The sequence below is a fragment of the Astyanax mexicanus genome, chromosome 8, assembly GCF_023375975.1.
Source record: "Astyanax mexicanus isolate ESR-SI-001 chromosome 8, AstMex3_surface, whole genome shotgun sequence".
Lineage (NCBI taxonomy): Eukaryota > Metazoa > Chordata > Actinopteri > Characiformes > Acestrorhamphidae > Astyanax > Astyanax mexicanus.
This window is the reverse complement of record NC_064415.1, coordinates 45,233,332-45,258,004: the sequence shown is the minus strand read 5'-3', so window position 1 is coordinate 45,258,004 and position 24,673 is coordinate 45,233,332. Positions and strand designations below refer to the sequence as shown.

The following is a 24,673-nucleotide window of genomic DNA, read 5'->3' as shown; positions in this document are numbered from 1 at the left end:
CACTGTATAGCTCAAAATTGTATATTATAAGTGTTCAGAGTACAGTGCAAGAATACACAGGGCTGAAACTGATACACAGGGCCACATTCGGGGTGGGATGGGTTGTTCTAGCTTCTCTTGCTGGTCTCCTTCCAGGGAATTCTCCGCTGGACGGGGGGAGGAACGTGCTTCTGCCTTGACGAATGTACGCTGGAGAGCTTCTCGTGGTTATCATGAAGTTATAACTCACCCACATAGGATGTGGTTTCTCTGAAAACCAATGGAAGCCTGAGCAGAGTGGGCAAAGGAAACTGGGAAAGGAAAAAGGGGGGGTGGGGTTTGGAGGAGTTGGGTAGGGGGGTCTGTTGATGGACAGACAAAGTGACCAATAGGGGATGGAGTGAAGGAGCATGAAGGGAGCTGGAGGAGCCCACCCACAGGCAATTAAGGGTAAAGAAAGGGGGGGGGGGTCGAAAAAAGTCTGATAACTTTTTTGTGCAGAAGAAAGAGAGAGAGAGCTGGATAGTGTGTGAGTAATTGTGTGTGTTTGTATGTATGTGTGTGTGTGGGTATTGAGTGTTGAGTGTTTTTGGAGCGATGCGAACTCTGCAGAAGTTCTGAAAGCTCGGGGAAGGAGAGAACCCAGAGAGAGGAGGAAGAAAGGAAGCTGGAGCGGATGACAGTCTGAACGGAGGATGAAGGGATGAAGGTCGTGGGAATGTGAGATTGAACCCGGAGCTGTGGAGGGAGGAGAAGTTTGGGAAAAGTGGATATTTCTGTTTTTATTTCTCCAAAAACTCTTCGTCCTGATCGAGAGAGTGGAGCTGTACTCTATTGGACCTAAACCGAGTCTCTCTCTCTCTCTCTCTCTCTCTCTCTCTCTCTCTCTCTCTCTCTCTCTCTCTCTCTCTCTCTCTCCGTGCTCCGTGCCCGTGCTCTGGGCTGAGGATGGGGGCAGCCCCGGGCTCCGGCTGGGAGGAGGGGGAGTTTGAGTTTAAGCTGGTGTTCGAGGAGGATCCGCAGGAGGCCGTGGGCGCAGGTAAGCGGGTAGCGGGGGTCAGAGCACTCTGTGCGGGCAGCGAAGCGGACCCGGCCTCGGGGCTGGCGCTCCGCACTACTGCTGCTGCTTGTTGAAGTTGGGTGCATGATCGTGGTTTGTTCGTTAGCACTAGCCTAGCTGAACTTTATATAGTGATAATTGGAAGGAGGCTAATAAGTAAGTGTGTGTGTGTGTGTTTAACTGTTTAAGTGTGTTTAACAATCTGTGGGGACACTCATTTTGGTTATATTTGAATGGTCCGGAAGTAAAATTTCCATTGATTTACGTATTTGGCTACACAGCATATAATTTAAGCATTACCACTGCAGTGTGTACATGTTCAGAATTAACGCAGGACATACAATATAAGATACCACAACTGAAATTAAAGGAGAAATCCGGTATGAAATGGACTTGGGGTGTAGTAAAACATGATAACGAGAACAAACAAATAGCTCACCTCTGTTCATCCCCAGCATTTAATACAGAGCTTTTAGCTGATGCTCCCAACAATGCTAGTGATAGGGGCACAGAATTGTCCATGTAAAGAAATTACTATTTTTACACCATTAATAAGCTCAAAGTAGCTCCACACTTCATTGGTAGAATTCCAAGGGGGCTGACATTTAAAATGAGACACTGAGAACTTTGAAAGTACACAGGTGGTTTATTAAACAAAACACTGTTTATATACACAATATCTTAAGGTAGTTCCCCAGATGCTACCATCTTAAAATGAAGACACGATAAGCCAATGACGACCACGATCAAATAAGTAGGATAGAGGAACGACTGCAAAATAAGTTCAGTGGAAATGCATGAACTCAAGCTTTGAGCTATCTAACAGTATTCTGTGTATAGTTCAGTCACCTTGTGTGCACATGTGCTTGTTTAGCTCTCTGTGGGGACCAGACATCCCCATGAAGTCTTTGTGGGAGCGTTTGATTGGTCTGCGAAAAAGTTACAGCTTCTCTTTGAATTTGAGGCTTGCTAGGTTTTCAGTAATACGGGAGTCAACGGAAATACCCCATAAAGAGAGGAATACACACATTATGTGTGTGTGAGAGAGAAGGGTACAGCACAATGTGGTTTTAATCAGCTGTGCGTGTGAGTAACGTTAACAGTTGCCATCTGGACAGAACCTTCAGTCTCTGTTTACTGAGAATGCACACACACACACACACACACACACACACTGATTCTTTGCCCTCTTTTCTCTCCTCATGGCACACACTCCGGCACACACCCATCCCCTTCACACTGGCATCAGGCTCACTAACACACTCCAGCTTTTCTTCCACACACACATACAGCATCTATCTGAGGCATCTTAACACACTCCACCTCCACTCTGCATACCAGAAGATCATAACCCCACGCAGGCACAGTACACACACCCTCACAGCACACACATTAAACATATCAGTACTCAGTTGGCTTTAGGGATAACTGGACCAATAGTGAGAACTCATAAAAAGCTCTAAACATTGAAAGCGGTGTTCAGAATAAAATTTCTGTTCTAAAAACATTTTCCACCTACAGTTACGTGTTTATATGCATGCCTTAAATATTCTCTATTTTAGTATTTGGGAAGATTTTTGATCTTAATCTAACAGCCTATAAAATATGATTCATATTTTGAGTCTTTGTAACCCCTACACCATCACGTCTCCTCCACTCTGCAATCTCTTTTTCCTTACCTCACTTATAAAAGAATGGGGACTGGCTACAATAGAAGCTGCCCACTTTTTTTGCTTCCTAACATTATATTTACCGTATTTTTTGGACTATGAGGCTCTGCAGATTATAAGGCACACTATAAACCTCTAGTTTCTGGTCTATTTTCATACATAAGGCACACTGGATCATAAGGCGAATTAAGCGACACTAGTAGAAGAATGCGTACTTGAAGTGAATAAGGGGTGTCGCCATGTATCCCTTCTAATTCAGCAGGTCTCATCTCAAATGAGCACTGGATATTAAGCTACACAGATTTCTCTCCTGAAAACTCTTTATTTGGGTGAGTTAATCACTGTTCATTTACAGTAAGCTTAAAATTTGAGTATTCTGTCCAGGGGTGAGCACTAGCTGCGGTTAGCAAGCACTTAGTCAGCCCCGGTAAGCAGTGCTTTCCAGCCGCTGTAAGCAGTGCTAGCCAGCCCCAGTTAGCAGCACTAGCCATCCCTGATTAGCAGCACTAGTAAATGCTGCCCGATAGCGGTAGACTGAGGAGTATTGAGTATTCCCGTAACCCAGGGTTCGTCCCATGCAGCTTGTTTTAACACGTTACACTCCCAGACTACAGTCCCATATACTCAACCCTGAAAAGCGAAAGAGATAGCACTAGCGCAGTATGTTGCAGTTTATTGCAGTAAAATGTTTCAGTAAAGGTGATATGATTTTTCCAGTATTACAGTACACATTCTTACAGCATCAAACACGTACTGATGTTCATATTACAGATGTCAGTTTTGGCCACTTATTGCAGTTTTTCTGTGGATTTTATGTTGTTTAAATTGATATTAGAATTATATTGTATGATTTAATGAAATAAGGAAATATACTGTGAATATAACACCAGAGGTGGAAAGTAACGAATTACATTTACTCACGTTACTGTAATTGAGTAGATTTTATGAGGAGTTTGTAATTTTTAAGTAGTTTTTAATATAGGTAATTTTACTTTTATGCAAGTACATTTTGACACAAGTAATTTATTTCGCTACATTGGAAAACTCCCCATTACTGAGTAAAAAATAAAATGCTGGGGAAAAAAATGTCTAAATTAAAAAATAAATAAATAAATTGCGCGGATGCGCTGAGCGCACGGATGCTTGCGAGTGGAATAACGCCCTTATGCAATGCTAAATGTGAACTGCCGGACAGAGCTGTCAGCTTTCAAAACTTTTACATCAAACCTGCGAAAGCATGTGGTGGTAAGTTATATGTATATTCTAAATTCACTGGTTAGCTGTGGATTTACTTTATAAAGACCAGTAATCTCCGTTCAGATGCAGCTACACAGATTATACAATCTTCTGTATTCAGCAGAATATCCAGCACAATAATCCCTTTATTATAATCCCTTTGTATAATTGTACAACCTTTGGCAGAATTCTTCTTTTCTGGGTTTTCTGAAAAACAGTGTAGGTTAATGGAGACGAAATGGGTATTTGTTATCCTGTATGTTAATTAGTGTTAATGCCTAAATTAATAGTATATTAAATTCACTGAAAGCTTTATTAAATGTGTCTGTCGGCGCAATGTTGACAGGCGATTGAGGCGAATATAACCTAAATACCTTAGCTAATGATCATGGAATACATAGTTCCCTTTTAGATATTATACAACGCTGAACTAAACTGGAAAGTCTTGGTGGTGAGAGAAATGCTTCATAATGTTCGCTGTGTTTATGTTCCACTAATTTTATTACACATAGTTTGTGCTGAGTTTTGTCCTCTGTGTGTAGCCTGGGGTGTGTGTGCGCAGCTCGGGGGAACCGGTGTTCTGTTGAATTATGCTACCCAAGTTTTTATTGGAAACATTAAACAATCTGCTTAAATGAAAAAAAAAACATGTAAATAGCCATTAAAGTAAAGCATTACAAAAATAATAATGAACTGTAAAACTATAAAAATACGGTGTGACCATATACCTGTATGACCATAACTTTTTAACAGTAAAGAAAGAAAATTAATCATAGACTTCTATGCCACTTGTTCTTGAAAATGTTTTATAAGCTGGTCTGAACAAATACTGCCTGAAAGGTCCAAATTATTATGTGGAATAGTAGTTCATTTAAAACGATTTAATTTATGGTTTGTTGTACTTTTTTACATCAAATAATTGAAAGTAACTATGTAACTTTTACTCAAAGTACATTTTAAATTGAGTACTTTTTTACTTTTACTTGAGTAGATTTTTAGATGGGTACTTTTACTTTTTTTATTAGAATTTTAACAAAGTAAAGGTAATTTTACTTAATTGCAATTTTCAGTGCTTTTTCCGCCCCTGTTTAACACTTAAGCTATATTGAGATCAGAGTTTACATGAACTTGAACTGCTTTCATTATTGGTGTTGCTTATGCCTAAATATGTTAGACCTATCCCCTCTGGTCCTCCCAAATGTTCTTCCTCCTCCAGCTCTGAGAAGGCCTGTCACAATAACAATATTTTCAGGACAATATATTGTCTAAGAAAGTATTGCGATAAACAATCATTTTTGTCATTTTATATGTGCACTATAGAAACTGTTTTTTTCCTGCTTCTGGGCTTCCAAAGGAGCTTTAAGGCAATGTTCCACAAAAATAATATACTAACATAATAAAACTATTACACCATTTTACAGTGAAACTAACTTTTTATTATTATGAACAGACATTGGGCTTCCAATATAAAAATATTTTAAAATCTTAAATAAATAAAACAAATAAAGTACAACCACCCTGAGACTCTGTGGGTTCTAAGAAAATTGCACTAAATATTAAATAGATCTTAAAAAAAAAAAAATCAAGTAACAACAAATAGATTAAAGTAACTTTTACATTAAGTTCAACTTTTTTAACTCTGGAAACACAGGCGCTTGCATATTTGTTTTTCTAATAATATATGTAAATGCTGTAAAACACAAATTAGCTCAAAAACACGTGTTCATATGATCGAAGACACAGATGGCTTAGCAGCCCAAAGTTCTTGTATGTATGAATGAATGTAATTTTTAATGTTGTTTTTAAAATTCCTTCTCTAAGACCTACTCTAAACCTTCTAAATGTTCTCTAAAGCTGGTTATTTTTTGAGAAAGTCATATTAGCCTTGAATGGGTTCGCCAGCTAACACATCTCCATATATGTATGTGTGTGAGTGAAGGGGCTGTCTATTGTGCATAAGCTCTGCGTGCACTACACTCATTTTCTAACTGATAGATGCCGCTGTCCGACAGATTCATCGAGAGCCAGCGAGAGAGCAGCACAGCACGACTAGCTTTGGTTCATTCTTATGTAAACAAATTCACTTGGAAACCCAATGGCTGTTATTGACGTCGAGAAAAATGATCGATAACATAGCCTAGCTCCAAGGGAGTTTTCCTCACTGGGGTTCTGTATTGTACATTCGGTTATTTGTCTGATTCTCTGTTCTGTAAAGCTGCTTTGTGAAATCATTTGTAAAAAACACTATAAAAATGTATTTGATTTGACTTGAGTGTGTCTGTGTGTGTGTGAGTGATTGGAAGGTTTCTGTACAGTCTTGTACATATGTTGTGTGTGAGGAGTGGTGGGGGGTCCAGTCCCTGTGAGAGTGGATGTGTAAGGGGTGAGGTCGGGCTTTAATTCAGTCTCTGTGTGTTGAGGAGTCTGATTGCATGGTGGTGCTATAGTATCTTGTGCCAGACAGCATTTTATGCTAAATTAAAAAAATGACCAAATTTTTATATTGTGCCTGCTATGCAGGTTACCATCTGAATGTAACTTGTTTCCGTTAAAGAAGGTACATGGGCGGTTTGTGTAGAAATAATTTGGTTTATGATGAGATGACACTCAACAGAATAGAATAGTGCATTGCACATATTCATTTAAAAAAAATGTATATCTCAAACAACTTTATCCAGTGTAGTTTTCTTATTATAGCGATGTTGCTTTTGGTGTTACAAATAATCACAAATATTTTAATATTATACTTTGTTAAGGTTTCATTAAATTGTAGAATTTCTCTGAAACATACAGTTGCAAGAAAAAGTATGTGAACCCTTTGGGATTACTTGGATTTTTGCAAAAATTGGTCATTAAATGTGTTATGATCTTCATATAAGTCACAACAATAGACAAACACAGTCTGCTTAAACTAAAACCACACAGAAATATAAATGTTTGCATGGTTTTATTAAAGACATGTTAACATTCACAGTGCAGGGGGGAAACGTAGGTGAACCTTTGGATTTAATAACTGGTTGATCCTCCTTTGGCAGCAAAAACCTCAACCAAAGGTTTCCTGTAGCTGCAGATCAGACCTGAACAACAGTCAGGAGGACTTTTGGATCATTCCTCTTCACAAAACTGTTTCAGTTCAGCAATATTCTTGGGATATCTGGTGTGAATCACTCTCTTGAGGTCGAGCCACAGCATCTCAATTGGGTTGAGGTCAGGACTCTCCAGAGGGCATATTTTCTTCTGTTGAAGCCATTTACTTGTTGATTTACTTCTATGTTTTGGGTTGTTGTTCTGTTGTATCATCTATTTTCTGTTGAGCTTCAGTTGGTGGACAGATGGTCTTAAGTTTTCCTGCAAAATGTCTTTGAAACTTGGGAATAAATTTTTCCGTTGATGACGGCAATCCGTCCTGACCCTGAGGCAACAAAGCAGCCCCAAACCATGATGCTCCCTCCACCATGTTTCACAGTTGGGATGAGGTTTTGATGCTGTACATGAGAGAGCAACTCGCGCTGTGCTGCTCTCTCACTGGCTCTCGGTGAATCCGTCAGACAGCGACATCTATCAGTTAGAAATTGTAGTGCATGCAGAGTTTATGCAGCAGGGAGAATGAGCAGTGACGTGCCGCTACACACACACACACGTGTGGAGAGTATTAGCATGTGTTAGCATGTGTTAGCTAGGAAACATATAGCGTCAAGCCATGTCTGTCCCAGTTGGTCCGCATGAGGACTGATTGAGCCGCCAGCTGGGACAGGCATATATACTGAGCCTCAGCCCTCACTCGAGAGGACTTTCACTGGGGAGCTGAGGGCTAAGGCTGCACGGAGCTATATGTAAAAACTAAGTAATTCTACAGACTCTAGAGCCCCACTGGGCTAGCATTATGTTTGTTTGAGTTTACTCTGGGTGTGGTGGAGGGCCTTTAAAACAATAAAGGTACGTTTGAGTTCATTTACTCCCCGTGTCTGTGTATCTCTGTGTGCTTCCTCCTTCCGGGTCACAGTGTTCACGCCCCTAACCCCAGGGGCCTACCACAGTGGTGGAGAACGCTACCGGGGGCCGCCGCTCAGCCAGCCCCAGCGCTACCAAGAGCCGCTGCTCAGCCAGCCCCGGCGCTGCCGAGAGCCGCCGCTCAGCCAGCCCCGGTGCCACGAGCAGCCACTCCACCTGTGCTGGTGCCACGAGCAGCCACTCCACCTGTCCCGGTGCCACGAGCAGCTGCTCCACCTGTGCCGGTGCCACGAGCAGCCCCTCCACCTGTCCCGGTGCCACGAGCAGCCGCTCCACCTGTCCCGGTGCCACGAGCAGCCGCACCGCCAGCCACGGCGCTGCCGAGAGCCGCCGCACCGCCCACCACGGCGCTGCCGAGAGCCGCCACTCTGCGAGGCTCAGGGACAGAGGCTGGGAGGTGGGCTTTCATCTCCCCGGGCCTCTCTCTGGAGGGGGGAGCCCAAGCGAACGAACTGGATCCCCCGCTCTCCTCACCCCGCCTCTCTTCATTCGCTCCAGTCACCAGGTCACGCCTCACCTTCGACCCTGGTGGCTGGAAGCTTAGGGGGAGGGACTGTGGCGTGAATTAATTAAACGATTTCTCGAGGCACAGAAAATTAATCGATCATTTTTTTAATCGAGTTACTTGATTTACTCGAGTAATCGTTTCACCACTAAAAGCACAACCATCCAGCTCAATTCATCCAGCTGAATATTGAATATAAAAATTGTTACTTCAGAGAGATCCTGCCTCAAGCCCCACACAGTAAACATGTTGGGGTTCCTGCTCAGAATTTGTCTGACAGTTACATTAAAAATATATTTATAGCAAGAGCTCTGTCTGAGACATCTGTGTCTTTGATCATATGAGCACTTGTGTTTTTGAGCTAATTTGTGTTTTACAGTATATACATATATGATCAGAAAAAGGAATCTGCAAGTTCCTTTGTGTTCAGAATAAAAAAAAAATTATGTAAATGTTACTTTAAAATATTTGTTGTTTTCTCAGAACCCACAGAGTCCCAGGGTGGTTGTACTTTATTTGCTTTAGTTATTTAGGATATTAAAATATTTTTATATTGGGAGCCCAATGTCTGCTCTTAATAATAAAAAGTTAGTTTAACTGTAAAATGGTGTAATAGTATTATTATGTTAGTATATTATTAGTGTGGCACATTATCTTATAGCTCCTTTGGGGGCCAAGAAGCAGAAGCATTTTCTATAGTGTCCCTTTAAAATGACAATATTATCGTTTAGCGCAAAACTTTCTGGGACAATATATCGTCCTGAAAATGTTGTTATTGTGACAGGCCTACATCTTTTTGTAACCCTTTTCAGCTTCATGCAAGGTCTTCTGAGAGCTTTTTTGTGTGAGGCATAATTTACATCAAGCAATGCTTAAGAACAGCAAACTCAACACTGGTGTGTGTGTTTTTTTATAGGGCAGTTCAGCTTTAACCAACATATCCAATCTCATCACATCCTGGATCCAATTAGCTCTTAGAAAAGTTATTAGCCTAGGAGTTCACATACTTTTCCCCCTCACTGTGAATGTTAACATGTTGTGTTCAATAAAACCATGCAAACACTTTTTTGTGTGGTATTAGTTTAAGCAGACTGTGTTTGTCTATTGTTGTGACTATTGTATATTGTGTGTTTGACTATTGTGTGAACACATTTAATTATCAATTTATGCAGGAATTCAAGTAATCCCAAAGGGTTTCCTTGTAACTGTATTTAGTTGGAACATGCTTGAAAGCCCACCTTGCTCACATATTCATTACAGGTCTTCGCAACCCTCCACCATCCTCCACATTGAGTTAACACATTACCTATGGCATAGCCTGTGCAAGTGCCCTACACAGTGGTCGCGATTTTACTGCAGTTTAAACAGTAAAAGAACACAAGGCTCGGTGGACCAACCACAAATGCATCTGTCTGTGTTGCAAGGTGCGTTGTTACTTTTCCGTATCTGGCTACAGCATAGGCTCAGGAGTAAGAACTATAAAGTGCCCTTAATTGTATCATCGCTCCTGCCTGACAGCACTTATCAGAGATAAGTGACTGGCTTTCTATTGCAAATAGAAGCTGCTCAAGAAACTTAAGCTTTTAAGAGTGTAATTAAATAGTATGCTGCGCATTTTGTGTGGTCCTCTGTATGCCCTAAAAGAAAATTCACTATCTGTTCTGTCCAGTCCCCAACACACAACTGAACTCCACGCATTCCAACCAGCCGATGGGTATCCCTTCGTCTCCTCCATCAGCCACACACCGAGCAGGCATGCACTCCCCTCCACCCAGGCGGGCGTTAGTGAGGGAGTTCAGTGGAACGTATGAGAGCCTACCAGCAAGATCTGTACAGGTAAATAACAATACAGGTGCTGTGAAGAGGTGTGATGGCACAAGAAATACCTTACATATCAAAACAAAAATAATCGTTTTTCCCTCTGTCTCTTTCAGGTGTCTGAATCCAGAGTACTGGAGTGTCCAAGCATCCAGATAACCACTATCTCCCCCGAAGATGATTCTGCTCCTCCTGGTGGTGGCAATTACTGGGACACTGGAGGGGGCTGGGACCGGGAGCGTCTCTATCTGCCCCTGCTTGACCCGTACTGCTATCGGGATGGTGGGATGGGTGCAGGGTCACTCAGCCCAAGCCCTGCCTCCAGCCCGTCCTCCCGTGGCTGGCTGAGCCCTGCCTCCAGCTGTGATTCGCTACTGGTGGAGGACGAAGAGCTAAACGAAGCAACCACTCACTTCTGTCTCTCACCTTCTTCTCGACCTACCTCCCCAGTGGGCAAAAAGAGAAGAAACTCCCCCTTGGCCTCCCCCTGCACTTCCCGCAGGGGCAGTTACTCAGAGGAAAACCCCACCCTCCTGGAGGTGGGAGAAAATGCCAGCCAGTCTCAGGGTCCAGCCAGCAGCTGTGAGCTCAGCATCCCCCAGAAGGCCAGGAAGACGTCTTTGGAACAGGTGAGTTAGTCATGGAAAGACTGTTCAAATGTGTCAGTGAGTGCATTCATGTTCAGTTCACAATCCAATGATAAATAGCATTCTGAATATTCAAGTTCTCTCTCTTCAGACTCCTCCCTAATAATCACAGGCATGACTGTGGCATGTTCTAAACTAGCAAATTGGATTATGCATATAATGCATATAATGTTTAATGTAAATATTCAATTATAGTGTCATATTAGATTGTTATTAATTAGTTTAATATTTATTATTTAAAGTCATTTTTTAATGTTTTGCCTTAAATCTGTAAATATTGAATGTTTTCTAGTCCAGTGGTTCCTGTCCTTGTTCATGGAGGACCTCCACTTCTGCACATTTGTTTGTTTACCCTCAACACATCTATGTTAGGTTTATCTCAGTACATCTGCTAATAAGCTGTTGAAAGAAGTGTTTTAGAGCAGGAAATCATTTAAATGTGAATGGCAGAGGTTCCTCCAAAACATTTCAAATATTTGCTGCATGCCGGCCTCTGAATACATGCACTCATATTAGGGGTGTGCGAAATGGCCCTAAAATAATATCACAATATTTCTCTGTATTTTTGTGTTAACGATATTCAAAAAGATATGCCAAAACATTTAATTACAAATAATACTAATAATAAAAACAATATTAATAATAATACGTTCAAAAGTACATTACTGCAACAAAATCTATATTTAAGTTTCTTAATATTATTGCACTTTGATATGGCACTGAATGCATTGAGATTTTGCATTGTAACTGTGTCACACTGAGAGCAGGAAGAGACAGTTGTACTTTTTTACCACTATATCATCATATTTCAGAGTATTTTTAGAGTATTTAGGAGGATGAGGCTGTGTTTGCCTGCCATTGTGTTTCATACCTGGCAACTTATAAAAAAAAAAAACAGATTTCCGCTTCATGATGGACAATGCAAAGAAGAACATTCTGACTGAAGCACTGCAATCAAGAGATGCGAGTGCCTCAATTTGGCATGTTTCTCTCATATCTTAGCCCTGCAGGCACGTAACAGTATTAGACGTCGTCCCGATGTAAAATGTTTGTCATCTGACATCATGACTGACATTCAGCCTGAAATTAATGTCTGTTGGCATTGGTGGTCAGCTAGGAGGAGACATCCTGCTATGTTTTCAATCTTGATGAAACATGTTTATTTGTAAATCTGAATATGCGTGGTTATGAATGCAGGTTTCCTCCAGGGATGTGGATTCGGAGCAGACTGCTAGCTCTAACACCTCCTGCCCAATCTCAGAGCCTGTGCAGCTGAGGCGGGACCCCCCATCTCTGGGCATGGACTATCTGTCTGTACCCCCTGCCTTGGGTTGGGGCAGAACTCGTGCCAGCGCACACAGCCCAATCTTCAGGTCAGAAAATCATTTTTATTTTATTGTCCTCATTGCTGGTGTAGGTCCTGAAATTAGGTTCAGAGGTAGTGAAGAGTTAGGCCCGGACCTTTGCACTTGATTCCAGTTACCACAGCCAGTAAAGTGTTTTCAGATGAGGAAGTAGATATCAGAATATGTACTTTGTTAAAGAGAAGGAGTTAAAAAATATGACCAACCTTTCTATAAGAGATGGATTTTGGATCTGAAGCAGAAATCAACAGGACCTGGAAACAGAGGTCATACAGTCATGGCCGAAAGTGGTGGCACTCCTAATATCTTCCCAGAAAAGTATTTCTCCCAGATAATTTTTGCAATTACACATATTTTGTTAAACACATGTTTATTTCCTTTGTCTGAATTCAATGAATTCAAAAATCAGAGAAACAAAAAAAAAAAAAAAAAATTATATATATATATATATATATATATATATATATATATATATATATATGTGTGTGTGTGTAACTGTAATGGCAAGTAACAGATGTGGTCAATATAAAAATCACATCTGAAACTGAAGTTGAATCAATTTTTGTATTTTTTGTTCTTTGTGCCACACTTGCAGAGCAGAAAGAGGAGAAGAAAAATATCAACAATCAGGATTACAAGGCCATCAGCAGAGATCCTAAAGTTCTTTTTTGTCCACAGTGAGCAACATAATCGAAAAGTTTACAACCCAGTATCTCTCTGGACGTGGACGGAAAGTAAAAATTGATGAAAGGTTGCAAAGCAGGATAGCCTAGATCAGGTGTATTTAGAATTCAGTACGGTCCAGTTAAAGAAAATGAGGTCCGGACCGTCATTAATTTTAACTTGTGTTATGATTCAGTGCTATATCCTGTATACCACATGTGTCAAACACAAGGCCCGCGGGCCAAATGTGGCCCGCCACGTCTTTTTATGTGGCCCGCGAGAGCTTGTAAGATCTTAGTGTCTATAATAAATAAGTCAGAAGCGTTCTTTGACCAAAAAATACATTTCCCACAATGCTTGTCGATTGTATTACCCGCAAAGTTACGGCTTACTGCCACTACACGGCAGTGTAGTCATTGATGTGGAAACCCTGCCGGAGGGAAGGTGTAACTTCGCGGGTGGAATTGAGACATATAAATGTTTATCCCATAATGTCCAGAAAAAGAGAAGTTGATGCAGACGGACGGCTGTGCTTCAAGGTGAAAGACCGGTATGCCTTTTGTGTTACGAAGAGTGTTACTGACCAAAATAAACGCTTTTTAGGAGAGATATAAGTTCTGTGTAAATATTTATAAGACAATAGCTGACAAAATCTGTTTTAATGACGTTAATAAACATCACTGGGACAGCGCTAGTCGCAGTTTCACCGCAGCAAAGTACGAGGACGTGAATAACTTATCTAACCAGCCTTTACTAATTTCTGCCCTCAATAACCCTTTCAATAACCTCCAATAGCCTTTAATAGTCTTCAGTAGCCTTCAACAGTCTAACCTTGCAGCCGTGGTGTGTCCACTAAACTCCGTAGTTATAAACATCCTGAGGTTAGCAGCGCGATAACTGACCTGTTTATAATGTAATCCCAGCAGTGACTCATGCTCTAAACGGCTGCTGTTAGCTGATTGGGCTGAAAGATGAACTGTAGAGAGCTGTATTATTCGGTTACAAAAATCTTTATTTCATACACAGAAGAACTTAAAATTTTTAAAAACGCTCCAGACTGGCTGAGCTGAGCCCTGTAGCCCGTGGCTGGGCTGTAGCTCTGACTCAGTAAAGACTGCGGACTTGTGGTGCTGCTGCTGCAGCTCCCACTAGTGGTTGGATGAGGAACTGCTAAATCTGAGGAAATGCTATGTTCTTAACAGCTCACAATTTTTGATTTTATATTTATTAAGCCTTATTTCAGTTAATAATTTCAAGTTAATATAACTTGATGTCATTTCTATTCACTTGAATAGTTTGGTTCTTGATTGATGGAGTTTTTGGATTTCATGACATGACAAATTAAAAGGATTTATGTTAATAGAGCAACAAGCAAACATTTTTTCCATGCAACTGTAATATTTGATTGAATAAATAATATATTGAGAGTTATTTAACATTAAGGAGTAATTACATTCATTTACATATATTACATTTGGTTACATTTTATTACATTTATAAGTTACATCTGGCCCTCGGAGGACAGCCAATATGCCAATGTGGCCCTCGGCCAAAATGAGTTTGACACCCCTGCTGTATACTGAAGAAGCCTAGTAGTTCTGTCAGTGTTTTGTCATCAACCATAGACTGTATATAGCTGGACAGAGCATCGTCTCTCAAAAGTAAAGCCACCACAGGTCGGGCGCCCCCTGCTGTTCGGCTGCAGAAAGCTGTGTAACTCCACCCATCCCCATAGGTTTCAATGGCTAAACAGACAACATTCAATCACATTTTTTTCTAATATACTGTAATTCTACCTCCATTATTTAAATGCAACAGCTAGAGTATCCTCTGCTTATATTGTCAAATTTTTATATCCCCACAGAATTCGGTTTTTAAAACATTATTCAGCTCTATTCAAAAAAGGTGTGGTTATGGTAAAAGGGCTGCTTATGGGCGGGACCAATAACAGACCGTCAGCTCCGCTCCGCCCCGCTCTGCAGTCTGTGACCACAAGGCAGCCCTCAGGAGCGGGGTTATTTAAATGAGTAGGTTGCTATCCACAGCCTTTCTCCCTCCTCTGGTCTCTACTGTGCAGAATCGGGTGTCAGGATCGGCAACATGGCGGAAGATTTTGGCTTCATTTTCATTGAATGAATGGGAACGGAGACATGGCGTACATCTTTTTTTACAGTCTCTGTCATCAACAATGGAAAGACAAAACAAATTACAAACAAAACTACAATACCCAGAACGCACCTCACCATGACATCACACACTCTCCCAATCACGTGGTACACCGCATGACACCCCCAGGAAGTCCTGAGTATTGATTACCCCTCAGTATAAATAGACCACGCTCACGCTCACTCCTCGCCGAGTAATTGTATTGGTTCTACCCTGCATTACAAAGCGTTTCCATTGCCCTATTGTTATTTTCCGTGTATAATCCTTTTCCGTGTTTTTCCTACTTTGATTTTTGCCTTGCCTGTGTATTGGATATTCTGTGTATGACCTGGACTGTTACTCATTTGGATTTCTGCCTTCTCTGTGATACTCCCTGCTCGTGTATGAACTCTGGACTGTCTCCCGTTTATGATATGGTTTTCCTGCTCAATGTTTCTCTGGTATTGACCTGGCTTGTTTTGACTACCCCTGCTGAATCTTTTAATACAAGATTTTTATCGTATCTGCACAAGTCTCCTCCTTGTCTGGGCCTGACATATTACTCAGCCGCTATGACAGAGACTGCGGATACTGAGTTGATTAAATCTGGTTTGGCTAACCAGGGCCGGCTACTCGGTCAGCACCAGCAAATGCTCGCTGGTGTGACCCAGGCTGTAGATGAGCTAGCACGCCAGCAGGTTAGCCAGCAACAGCAGCTAACTGAGGTTATCGGGCACCTCAGAGGATTAGCTACCCACGCTACTAGCCCCATTGCTAAGCCTACCCCCACTCTAAACGCTACCAAGGAATCTACCTTCTCTGTCTGCAAACCTGAAGTTTATGACGGCAACCCGGAGAAATGCGGTGGGTTTTTACTTCAGTGCTCTGTATTTTTTTCTAACTCTCCACCTGCTACCGATCGAGCTAAGATCGGGTTCATTGTCTCTCGTCTCTCAGGCAAAGCTTTAGAGTGGGCCACTGCTATTTGGGACAGTGTTTCTGAGGCCAGCTATGATTCTTTTTTGGCTACTTTCCGCAGCGCTTTTGATCAAACACGCTATGGGCAATCCAGCGGAGAACTTTTGTTGAACCTGATCCAGGGAAAGAAGTCTGTAGCTGCCTACGCGCTGGAGTTCAGAACGTTAGCAGCTAGCAGTGGTTGTAATAACCCCGCACTGGTTAATGTTTTTCGGCATGGACTCCACTCCGATATTCAGAGGGAACTGGCGTGTAAAGACGACTCACTCACCCTGGATCAGCTAATTTCCCTGTCGATCCACCTGGATCAGCTCCTGTCTAGAAGACCCAGAGTTTCCAGCCAGCCTCCAGCAGCTCCTGTGAATCTGTCTCTTCCCTGCACTCCAGCTGCAACTTCATCTATTCCACGAGACCCTGAGCCCATGGAAGTCGAAAAGTCGAGACTTACTGCTGCTGAGAGACAAAGCCGGATCTGTCTGCACCTCTGCCTCTACTGTAGGAAGCCAGGTCATCTCAAATCTGAGTATGCGCTCTGGTCCCGATCTACTAAGGCGTCAGCCCCGGGACAGCGCATGGAGAACACTCCATGCGCTAATGTGGTACGTACAGTTGTTACAGTACACAGAGCTAAATGCCTTACGTTACCTGTAATTGTTTCCACTAAAACTCATACGTTTTGTGTCCTAGCGCTTGTAGACTCTGGGGCGGAGGGTAACTTCATCAGCACTGACCTGGTTGTGGAGCACGCTGTACCCACTCAAGAACTTCCTTGTCCCATCGCCGTTCACGCCATAGATGGACAGAGGGTGCGCTCCAAACCCATCACTCTGCAGACTCTTCCTCTCACCATCCAGACCAGCGCTCTCCATGTAGAAGACCTTCCACTCTTCGTTCTGCACCGAACATCCTCTCGTGTTGGGGGCACCCTGGCTCAAGACTCACGACCCCACGATTTCCTGGAGCCTGGGAGACATCACTGCCTGGTCACCCTTCTGTCGTGAGAACTGTCTCTCTTTTAACTCTATCACTATGCAGTCCACCTCTGTTGAGAGCCCTAATGCTATAGACACCCCTGTAATTCCTTCTGAGTATGCTGATTATGCTGATGTGTTTAGCAAATCTAACGCCACTAAGTTGCTCCCACATCGCGAGTGCGATTGCTCTATTGATTTAATAGAGGGAGCCACTCTGCCCAAAGCACGCGTTTATCCCCTCACTCATGACGAGGAGAAGGCTATGGAGGAATACGTTTCTGAGGCTTTAGCTCAGGGTATCATTCGCCCATCCAAATCCCCAGTCGGTTCAAGTTTCTTCTTTGTCAAGAAGAAGGATGGGGGTTTGAGACCCTGTATTGATTATAGAGGACTTAAGGACAAAAATTCGCCTACCCGCTTCCACTTATTCCGTCTGCGTTAGAGCAGTTGCACGACCTCAGTACTTCACCAAGCTTGATCTCCGCAGCGCGTATAATTTAGTAGGCATTAGGGAGAGGGATGAGTGGAAGACAGCATTCTCGACTACTAACAGCCAATACGAGTACCTCGTTATGAGTTACGGCCTCGCTAACGCCGCTGTCTTCCAATCTTTTATGAACGACATTTTTCGTGATTACATTGGCCAGTTCGTTATACTTTTTATAGACGACATTTTGATTTACTCCTCCGATCTTTCCATGCACGTTCGTCAGGTCCTCCAAGTTCTCGACCGTTTACGAGAGAATAATCTCTTTACCAAAGCCGAGAAATGTGAATTCCATCTGCAACAGGTCACATTTCTCGGCTACGTTATCAGCTCCAACGGTGTCATTATGAATGGATGCTAAAGTTTCAGCCGTCACTAGCTGGCCAGTACCTCAGACTATTAAAGATCTCCAGCGATTTCTTGGTTTCGCTAACTTTTATAGACGGTTTATCCGTAATTTCAGTAGCATCGCCGCCCCTCTTACTGCTCTCACTAAGGGCGCTGCTAAGCAGCTCAGATGGTCTCCCGAAGCCGAAAGCGCATTCTGCGATCTCAAAGCAGCCTTCACCTCCGCTCCCATACTCAAGCAACCTAAACCCGAGTTACCCTTTGTAGTGGAGGTCGATGCCTCCAAGTCTGGTGTAGGTGCAGTCCTCTCTCAGCGTAGTGGGTCGCCACCCAAATTATATCCTATAGCCTTCTTCTCGCGCAAACTTTCTCCTGCGGAGCGTAACTATGGGATAGGGGATAGGGAGCTCCTTGCTGTCAAACTAGCCCTTGAAGAGTGGCGTCACTGGCTGGAAGGGTCCGCCCATCCATTTACTGTGCTCACAGATCACAAAAATTTGGAGTATCTCCGCACCGCTAAATGACTTAATCCTCGACTTAATTTTTCTCCCAGTTTGACTTCCAGATCTCGTTCCGTCTAGGTAATCGTAACACTAAGGCCGATGCACTGTCTAGAGTCTACTGCGCTTCAGACAGAGCATCTCACTCCCCAATACTTTCCATGTGTCTCTCCTCAAGCCTATGGTCCCGGATCCCCTTGCTGCACCGGCTGATGAACCACCCGCGGCGGTGGAGGGGGAGGGCTCGTCCACATATGCTATCCGGGAGGTGCTGGACTCACGCAGGCGTGGGGGTATTCTCCAATACCTCATTGACTGGGAGGGGTATGGTCTGGAGGAGCGCTGTTGGGTGGCTGCCAAGGACGTGTTGTACCCTGCGTTACTCGCGGAGTTTCGTGCCCGTAATCCTGGTAAGCCTGCCCCTAGGCCGCGTTGACGTCCCAAGAGCTCCCGGACAGCTTTGCTCCAGTTCATTGGGTCGCCCGCTCCAGGGGACCCTGCCTGTCCTGTACCTACGCTGCGCCATCTGCTCCTCCCGCCTGTACTCCCTGTCCGTCGGGTCGTCGCCGGGGTCGGCCCCGATCTGTCTCCGCTCCGGCTCCTTTGGGGGAGAGTACTGTCATGTCTGGTGCTGAAAGCACACCTGTGTTCCCCTCACTCAGCTCTACCTAAAGTAAGTTTTCCTAGTAGGCCGTGACCAACTCTCGCGAGAACTGCACCTCTTTCCAGAACTGCGACATGCTTTCAGACCTACGACTACAAAATCCTGCCATTGGAGTTTATTTTTTACAGATGCTTACTAGTAGTGATAGGCACAGCAGCTCTTTTAGATGAACTGAATCATTTGAATTTGTTTACTAAAAAGATTTGTTAAAAAGATTTGTTCATTTGAACGAATCGTTCGCTAACAACACAACACTACTAACTAACATACAGACACTGTGGCAGAAGCTATAAAGAAACCGAAGAAAGAGAGACTAATTGGCCTAGAGACTGGACAAGAATAAATATATGAATCTCTTTCACTCATTGGCATGAGCCAAGAGACGCTAAACAGCTGAAAACAGACACCGATCTGTCTGGCTTCTTGTTGAACAAGTAAGTAACGTCTTATTTTTTTGCTCTGGTGTTTTGCTGAGATAGTCTAGCTAGCTTCATATTCAAAACATTACTTAATAGAGTTGTAGTCCGGGTATTGTTGTTTGTGGATATATTCGATGGTTACAGTAAGGTAGAATTTACATATATTGTATCTGATCCAGGTTTTGTAAGTTTATCCTGCAGTATATTGCTCCAAATTCAAAGATACATTTTAATCTGGGGCTTGTAAAAGCTTTTACTGATGTGTTTTTATTTTACTATAATTTCATGCTGTGCTTGTTTGGTGGTGAGGGCTAACAGTGCTACTCTGTAAACACGCTGTTTTATCAGTTGTAGACACAGAATAAATGTCTTGTTTCAGTCGTGTTTACAATAAAGTAAACATTTTATGCTTAAAGAGACAAATTCATGATGCAGTTCAGATTGGTTGTAATTATTTTCGTGTGTTTTTACTTTCTGATGGAAAAAGTACTTGCAGGTGGATTTTCCACTATTTATGTAGTACATTTTAGTAGTAACAGTCTACTGTATATATGTAAAAACAATTATGTATATGCTTATAAACAGGTCTTTGTCTAACGTATCTCCATTCACAATGATCATAACTTTGTACACATATGATAAGACCGTCCACTATACTGGTGTAAATTATAAATATGTAGCCAGATTTTATTTGTTAAAGCACGTAATTATACTGTTTACCGAAAACAGATTGAGGACATTTGCAGTTTGCAAAAAAATCCAGTTAAAAGGTGTAAAGGTGTTGCTTGAAATCATAAACATTGAGAGCAGGAGGGAACAGTGCTACCAGTGGTCATTCCCAGTGTGAAATCAATATAGCGAGGCAAAGTGGGTCACTGACTAAAGACAGTGGTGGACAGACAGTTTCTCTTCAGTTCCTTGGCTTGTGTCCGGACTGGTCTGCATGAAAGAGGTTGTTCTACTCAAGATGAGAAGATCCAAACCTGCTCTGTGGTTTTGAACAGAAATCCTAAGGTTGAAACAGAAGATAGATCAAGTGTGGGATTCATTAGTAGCAGAAAAACTCCTGCTGATTTGATCACTGCTTGCTGGACCTTGCTGTGGTTGAAACTAAGTCCAGAAAGTGGATGATGAGTGGGATGATCTGTAGTTACCAATTCCATTGCTTTGATTTAATGGTTAGCCGAGTTTGGTCAGGGTGTGTGGGATGCAGATGTTGGCAATCTACCGATTCAACTATGTTATGAAGTCCTTCGCAGGAAAAAAGAAATTACAGCAAGGGATTAAAAAAGGAAAGGGTGGAATTTGAGATGGAGCCGTTGATTTTGCCAGGAAGAATCGCAACCTTGCCATGGTAAAATCACAGAAAACTTTGCTTTATCAGATCCCAGAGGAGAAATAAACAAAGAAGCAAATCTAATTTTACCAATTTCCACCCCACTAAAATAATTACTTTAGGTGATTACTTTGAAAACCCCCTAAATAGATGCAGGGTTCATTGACATTGCTGTTAGCATTGCCAAGGTTGGCTTTTTACAGCATTTATCCAGCTTTGCCCAGCTGTTACCGTTGCTGCTAACCCATAATTTTAACACAATTTGGATCACATGTGACAGCAGTGTTCTAAAATACTGCAGAAAACCTTCCCTGGACTGTAGAAATAGATGATCACTGGTTTACGCCAGCAAAACTTGCCATTATTGTTATCTATCGTCCTCCTGGACAAATGGGCGAGTTCACACATGAACATGACATGCTACTGTCTTCTATCCCTGAGCAAGATTGTCCCATGCTCATTCTAGGGGATATGAACACCCACCATGACAGTACCAGCTTCACAGACTTCATATCCCTCATGCAGTCTTTCGATCTGGAGCAGGTCCCCAGCCCTCCAACACATAAAGCTGGCAAACATCTAGACCTGATCTTCACTCATAACTGTGGCACCGACTCTTTAACTGTCACTCCTTTGCACCTCTCATATCACTACTTCATGCAACTCAATATTCATATTTCAAATAAACCCACAGCTACTCCTACAATGGTCTCGTTCCGCCAAAATATTCAAGATATCTCAGCAGACCAGTTCTCCTCGCTGGTGTCTGACAACATGCCTCCACCAGGCTCATTTTCATCACTCAATGAGTTTCATCACTCAATGATGCCACTGACACTCTCTGCTTCACACTAAGCTCCTGTTTGGACAACCTCTGTCCTCTTACATTTCGAGCCATTAGCTCAAGCAAACCACAGCCATGGCTAAAAAATAACTCACTCGGGGAACTACGCTCCAAACTCCGAGCTGCCGAAAGAAAATGGCAAATAAAACAAAAACAAGCAGACCTAAAAAATTACCAACTGCTCCTGGCTTCTTTCTCAGCCAGCATCACTACTGCTAAAGCTGAATATCACAATAAATTCAGCTCCCTCACAGACTCCCGGAAACTATTTGCTACATTTAAATCACTACTCAACCCTCCGCCTCCTCCTCCGGTTACATCCCTTACTGCTGAAACACTTGCCTCATTCTTTACTGGGAAAGTGGCAGCTATCAGCAACCAGTTTACTGATGTAACATATAGCAGTCCTACTACATGCTCTGCTGCCCGGTGTCCCTCCATCGAAGGCGTCGCTTTCTCCTCATTCACTCCTCTCACTGAGAACGAGACACTGGCTCTCCTAACACGTAGCCGTCCTACTACGTTTCCACTTGATCCAATTCCTTCAAACCTACTGCAAACCATCGCACCTGCTATCACTCCCATGATCAATGCCTCTTTAACTTCTGGTGTATTCCCAACTGCTTTCAAACAAGCACATGTGACACCACTGCTTAAAAAGCCTTCTCTCAACCCTGCCCAGGTTGATAACTACAGACCGGTCTCACTACTACCCTTTCTCTCTAAAACACTAGAGAGAGCAGTTTTAAATCAGGTCTCTGGCTTCCTCTCCCAGAATGACCTCCTGGACCAGAACCAATCTGGGTTCAAAAAAGGACACTCTACCGAGACGGCTCTGTTGTCTGTAACTGAAGCGTTGAAAACTGCTAGAGCTGCAGGCCAGTCTTCAGTGCTCATTCTGCTGGACCTCTCGGCCGCCTTCGACACTGTCAACCATGACTTCCTCCTAACTATACTCTCAAACATGGGGATCTCAGACAATGTGCTGTCATGGTTCAGATCATACCTCACTGGGCGCTCATTCAAGGTGTCGTGGCAAGGACAGCTATCCTCAGCTCAATTCCTATCCACTGGGGTTCCCCAGGGTTCGGTACTGGGTCCCCTTCTCTTCTCAATATACACCGCCTCTCTTGGTCAGGTTATCTGCTCACATGGCTTTTCCTACCATTGCTTTGCTGGTGACACCCAGCTATTTCTGTCATTCTCACCTGAAGATAACTCAATCTCTGCACAGATATCGCAGTGTCTCTCTGACATATCCTCATGGATAAAGGAGCATCACCTTCAATTAAGACTGAACTTCTGGTCATACCAGCAAAACCATCTTTTCAACACAACTTCTCTATAAGCATCGACTCTCTCTCTCTCTCACTGACAAAGGTTGCTAGGAACCTGGGTGTTATTGTTGACGATCAGCTCTCCTTCACGCACCATGTGGCCTTAGTTGCTCAATCCTGCCGCTTCGGCATTATAACATCAGAAAAATTAGACCGTTTCTGACGCAACAGGCCACCCAACTCCTGGTACAAGCAGTGGTCATTTCACACCTCAACTACTGCAATGCCCTGCTAACTGGCCTTCCGGCCTGCGTAGTAAAACCACTCCAAATGATTCAGAATGCAGCAGCACATCTGGTCTTCAACCAGCCAAAACGGGCACACGTCACCCCGCTGCTCATTGAGCTCCATTGGCTACCAGTTGATGCTCGCATCAAATTCAAAGCTCTTACAATCGCCTACAAGGTGACGACAGAACAGGCTCCATCCTACCTACATTCACTCCTGAAGGCTTACGCCTCCTCCCGGCCGCTGCACTCCTCCAATGAACGTCGCCTCGCTTTACCAAACAAACATTTACACAAAGCAATCCAGACTGTTCTCATACAGAGTTCCCCAATGGTGGAAAAAACTACCTTCCACTACCAGATCAGGAGAATCTCTCACTATCTTTAAGAAACTCCTGAAGACAGAGCTCTTCAAAGAGCCCTTACTCTCTTAACACCTCTAACACACTACTAACTAACAAACTACTTCTAACCTCATTTCCTTCTTCCCCTCCTTCACTCTATCCCATTATCTCCCTTTGACCTCCTTTAAGCCCTATCTAAAGATGTTTCACCTTTAACTTCTATTACTTTTGTACTTGACTATTGTAAGTTGCTTTGGACAAAAGCATCTGCCAAATGTAATGTAATGTAATAATCAAACAAAAGCTGGAAAAACTCTTTTCAATACAATTGATTTCTAAAAAAACACTGAAAGAGTATGTGTCCCCATAACTTTTGTACATAGTTAATTAATGACTGTAAGGAAGTTGTAGCACTTGTGGTGGGTAACTAAGCACACTGTCCAGAGGTGGAGTGAATCAAGAGATTTGAATCACTTTTGTACAGTACAAGGGTGTAGGAACGGGTTTGGTATTGGGGGGGGCACATCTGCTAATATGAATCAACGCCCACCCTATAGTGTCTTAGAACAACATTTGTGGAATTACTTTTGATCACAAATAAACCATTTTTCTTTACTTCTGTTTATTATTAGTTACATCCAAGTAATATTCACATCCAAGTAAACCTAAACATCTCCATATTACATTTACTGTTAAAAAAAAAATTATGCGTGCAATGTCTGAATTCTATACATATATGACAAAAACTGATGAGTTATCACCAAAAATATAAAATAATATAACAGATGTGATTATTATTATTATTATTATTATTATTATTATGTATTGGCATGTCAATTCCGTTGTTTATTTATATATTTACATTTACCCCCCTCTTTTTAAAAAAGTCCTAGTCTGTTAGTATGAGCATGAGCTTTTTCTAAAGACCACATATATTCCACCAGTGAATCCATTCCTTAATAAAGTATGCAAAACAATACGTCAACAATGGATTCGATGTAACAATGTAATAATGTAAACAAATAATTTCTTCTTTTACTATTTCTGACACGCTGAAACAAATTATATTATTATATTATATACTTCTGACGCCGACGCGAGTGGCCACCTGTTCCGG

General features: G+C 42.5%; 1 protein-coding gene across 1 annotated transcript in view; it reads left to right on the top strand.

Moving 5' to 3' along the window:
- The first annotated feature begins 451 nt into the window (after positions 1-451).
- The window catches only part of nfatc4 (nuclear factor of activated T cells 4), a 49,373-nt gene continuing 25,151 nt past the window's right edge, over positions 452-24,673 (top strand). Inside the window, exons 1-4 of the mRNA XM_015602183.3 lie at positions 452-1,018; positions 10,131-10,297; positions 10,396-10,908; positions 12,124-12,299. Of these exons, the coding sequence (XP_015457669.3) occupies positions 928-1,018; positions 10,131-10,297; positions 10,396-10,908; positions 12,124-12,299 (947 nt within the window). The 5' untranslated portion in view covers positions 452-927. The remainder of the gene's footprint in view (positions 1,019-10,130; positions 10,298-10,395; positions 10,909-12,123; positions 12,300-24,673) is intronic.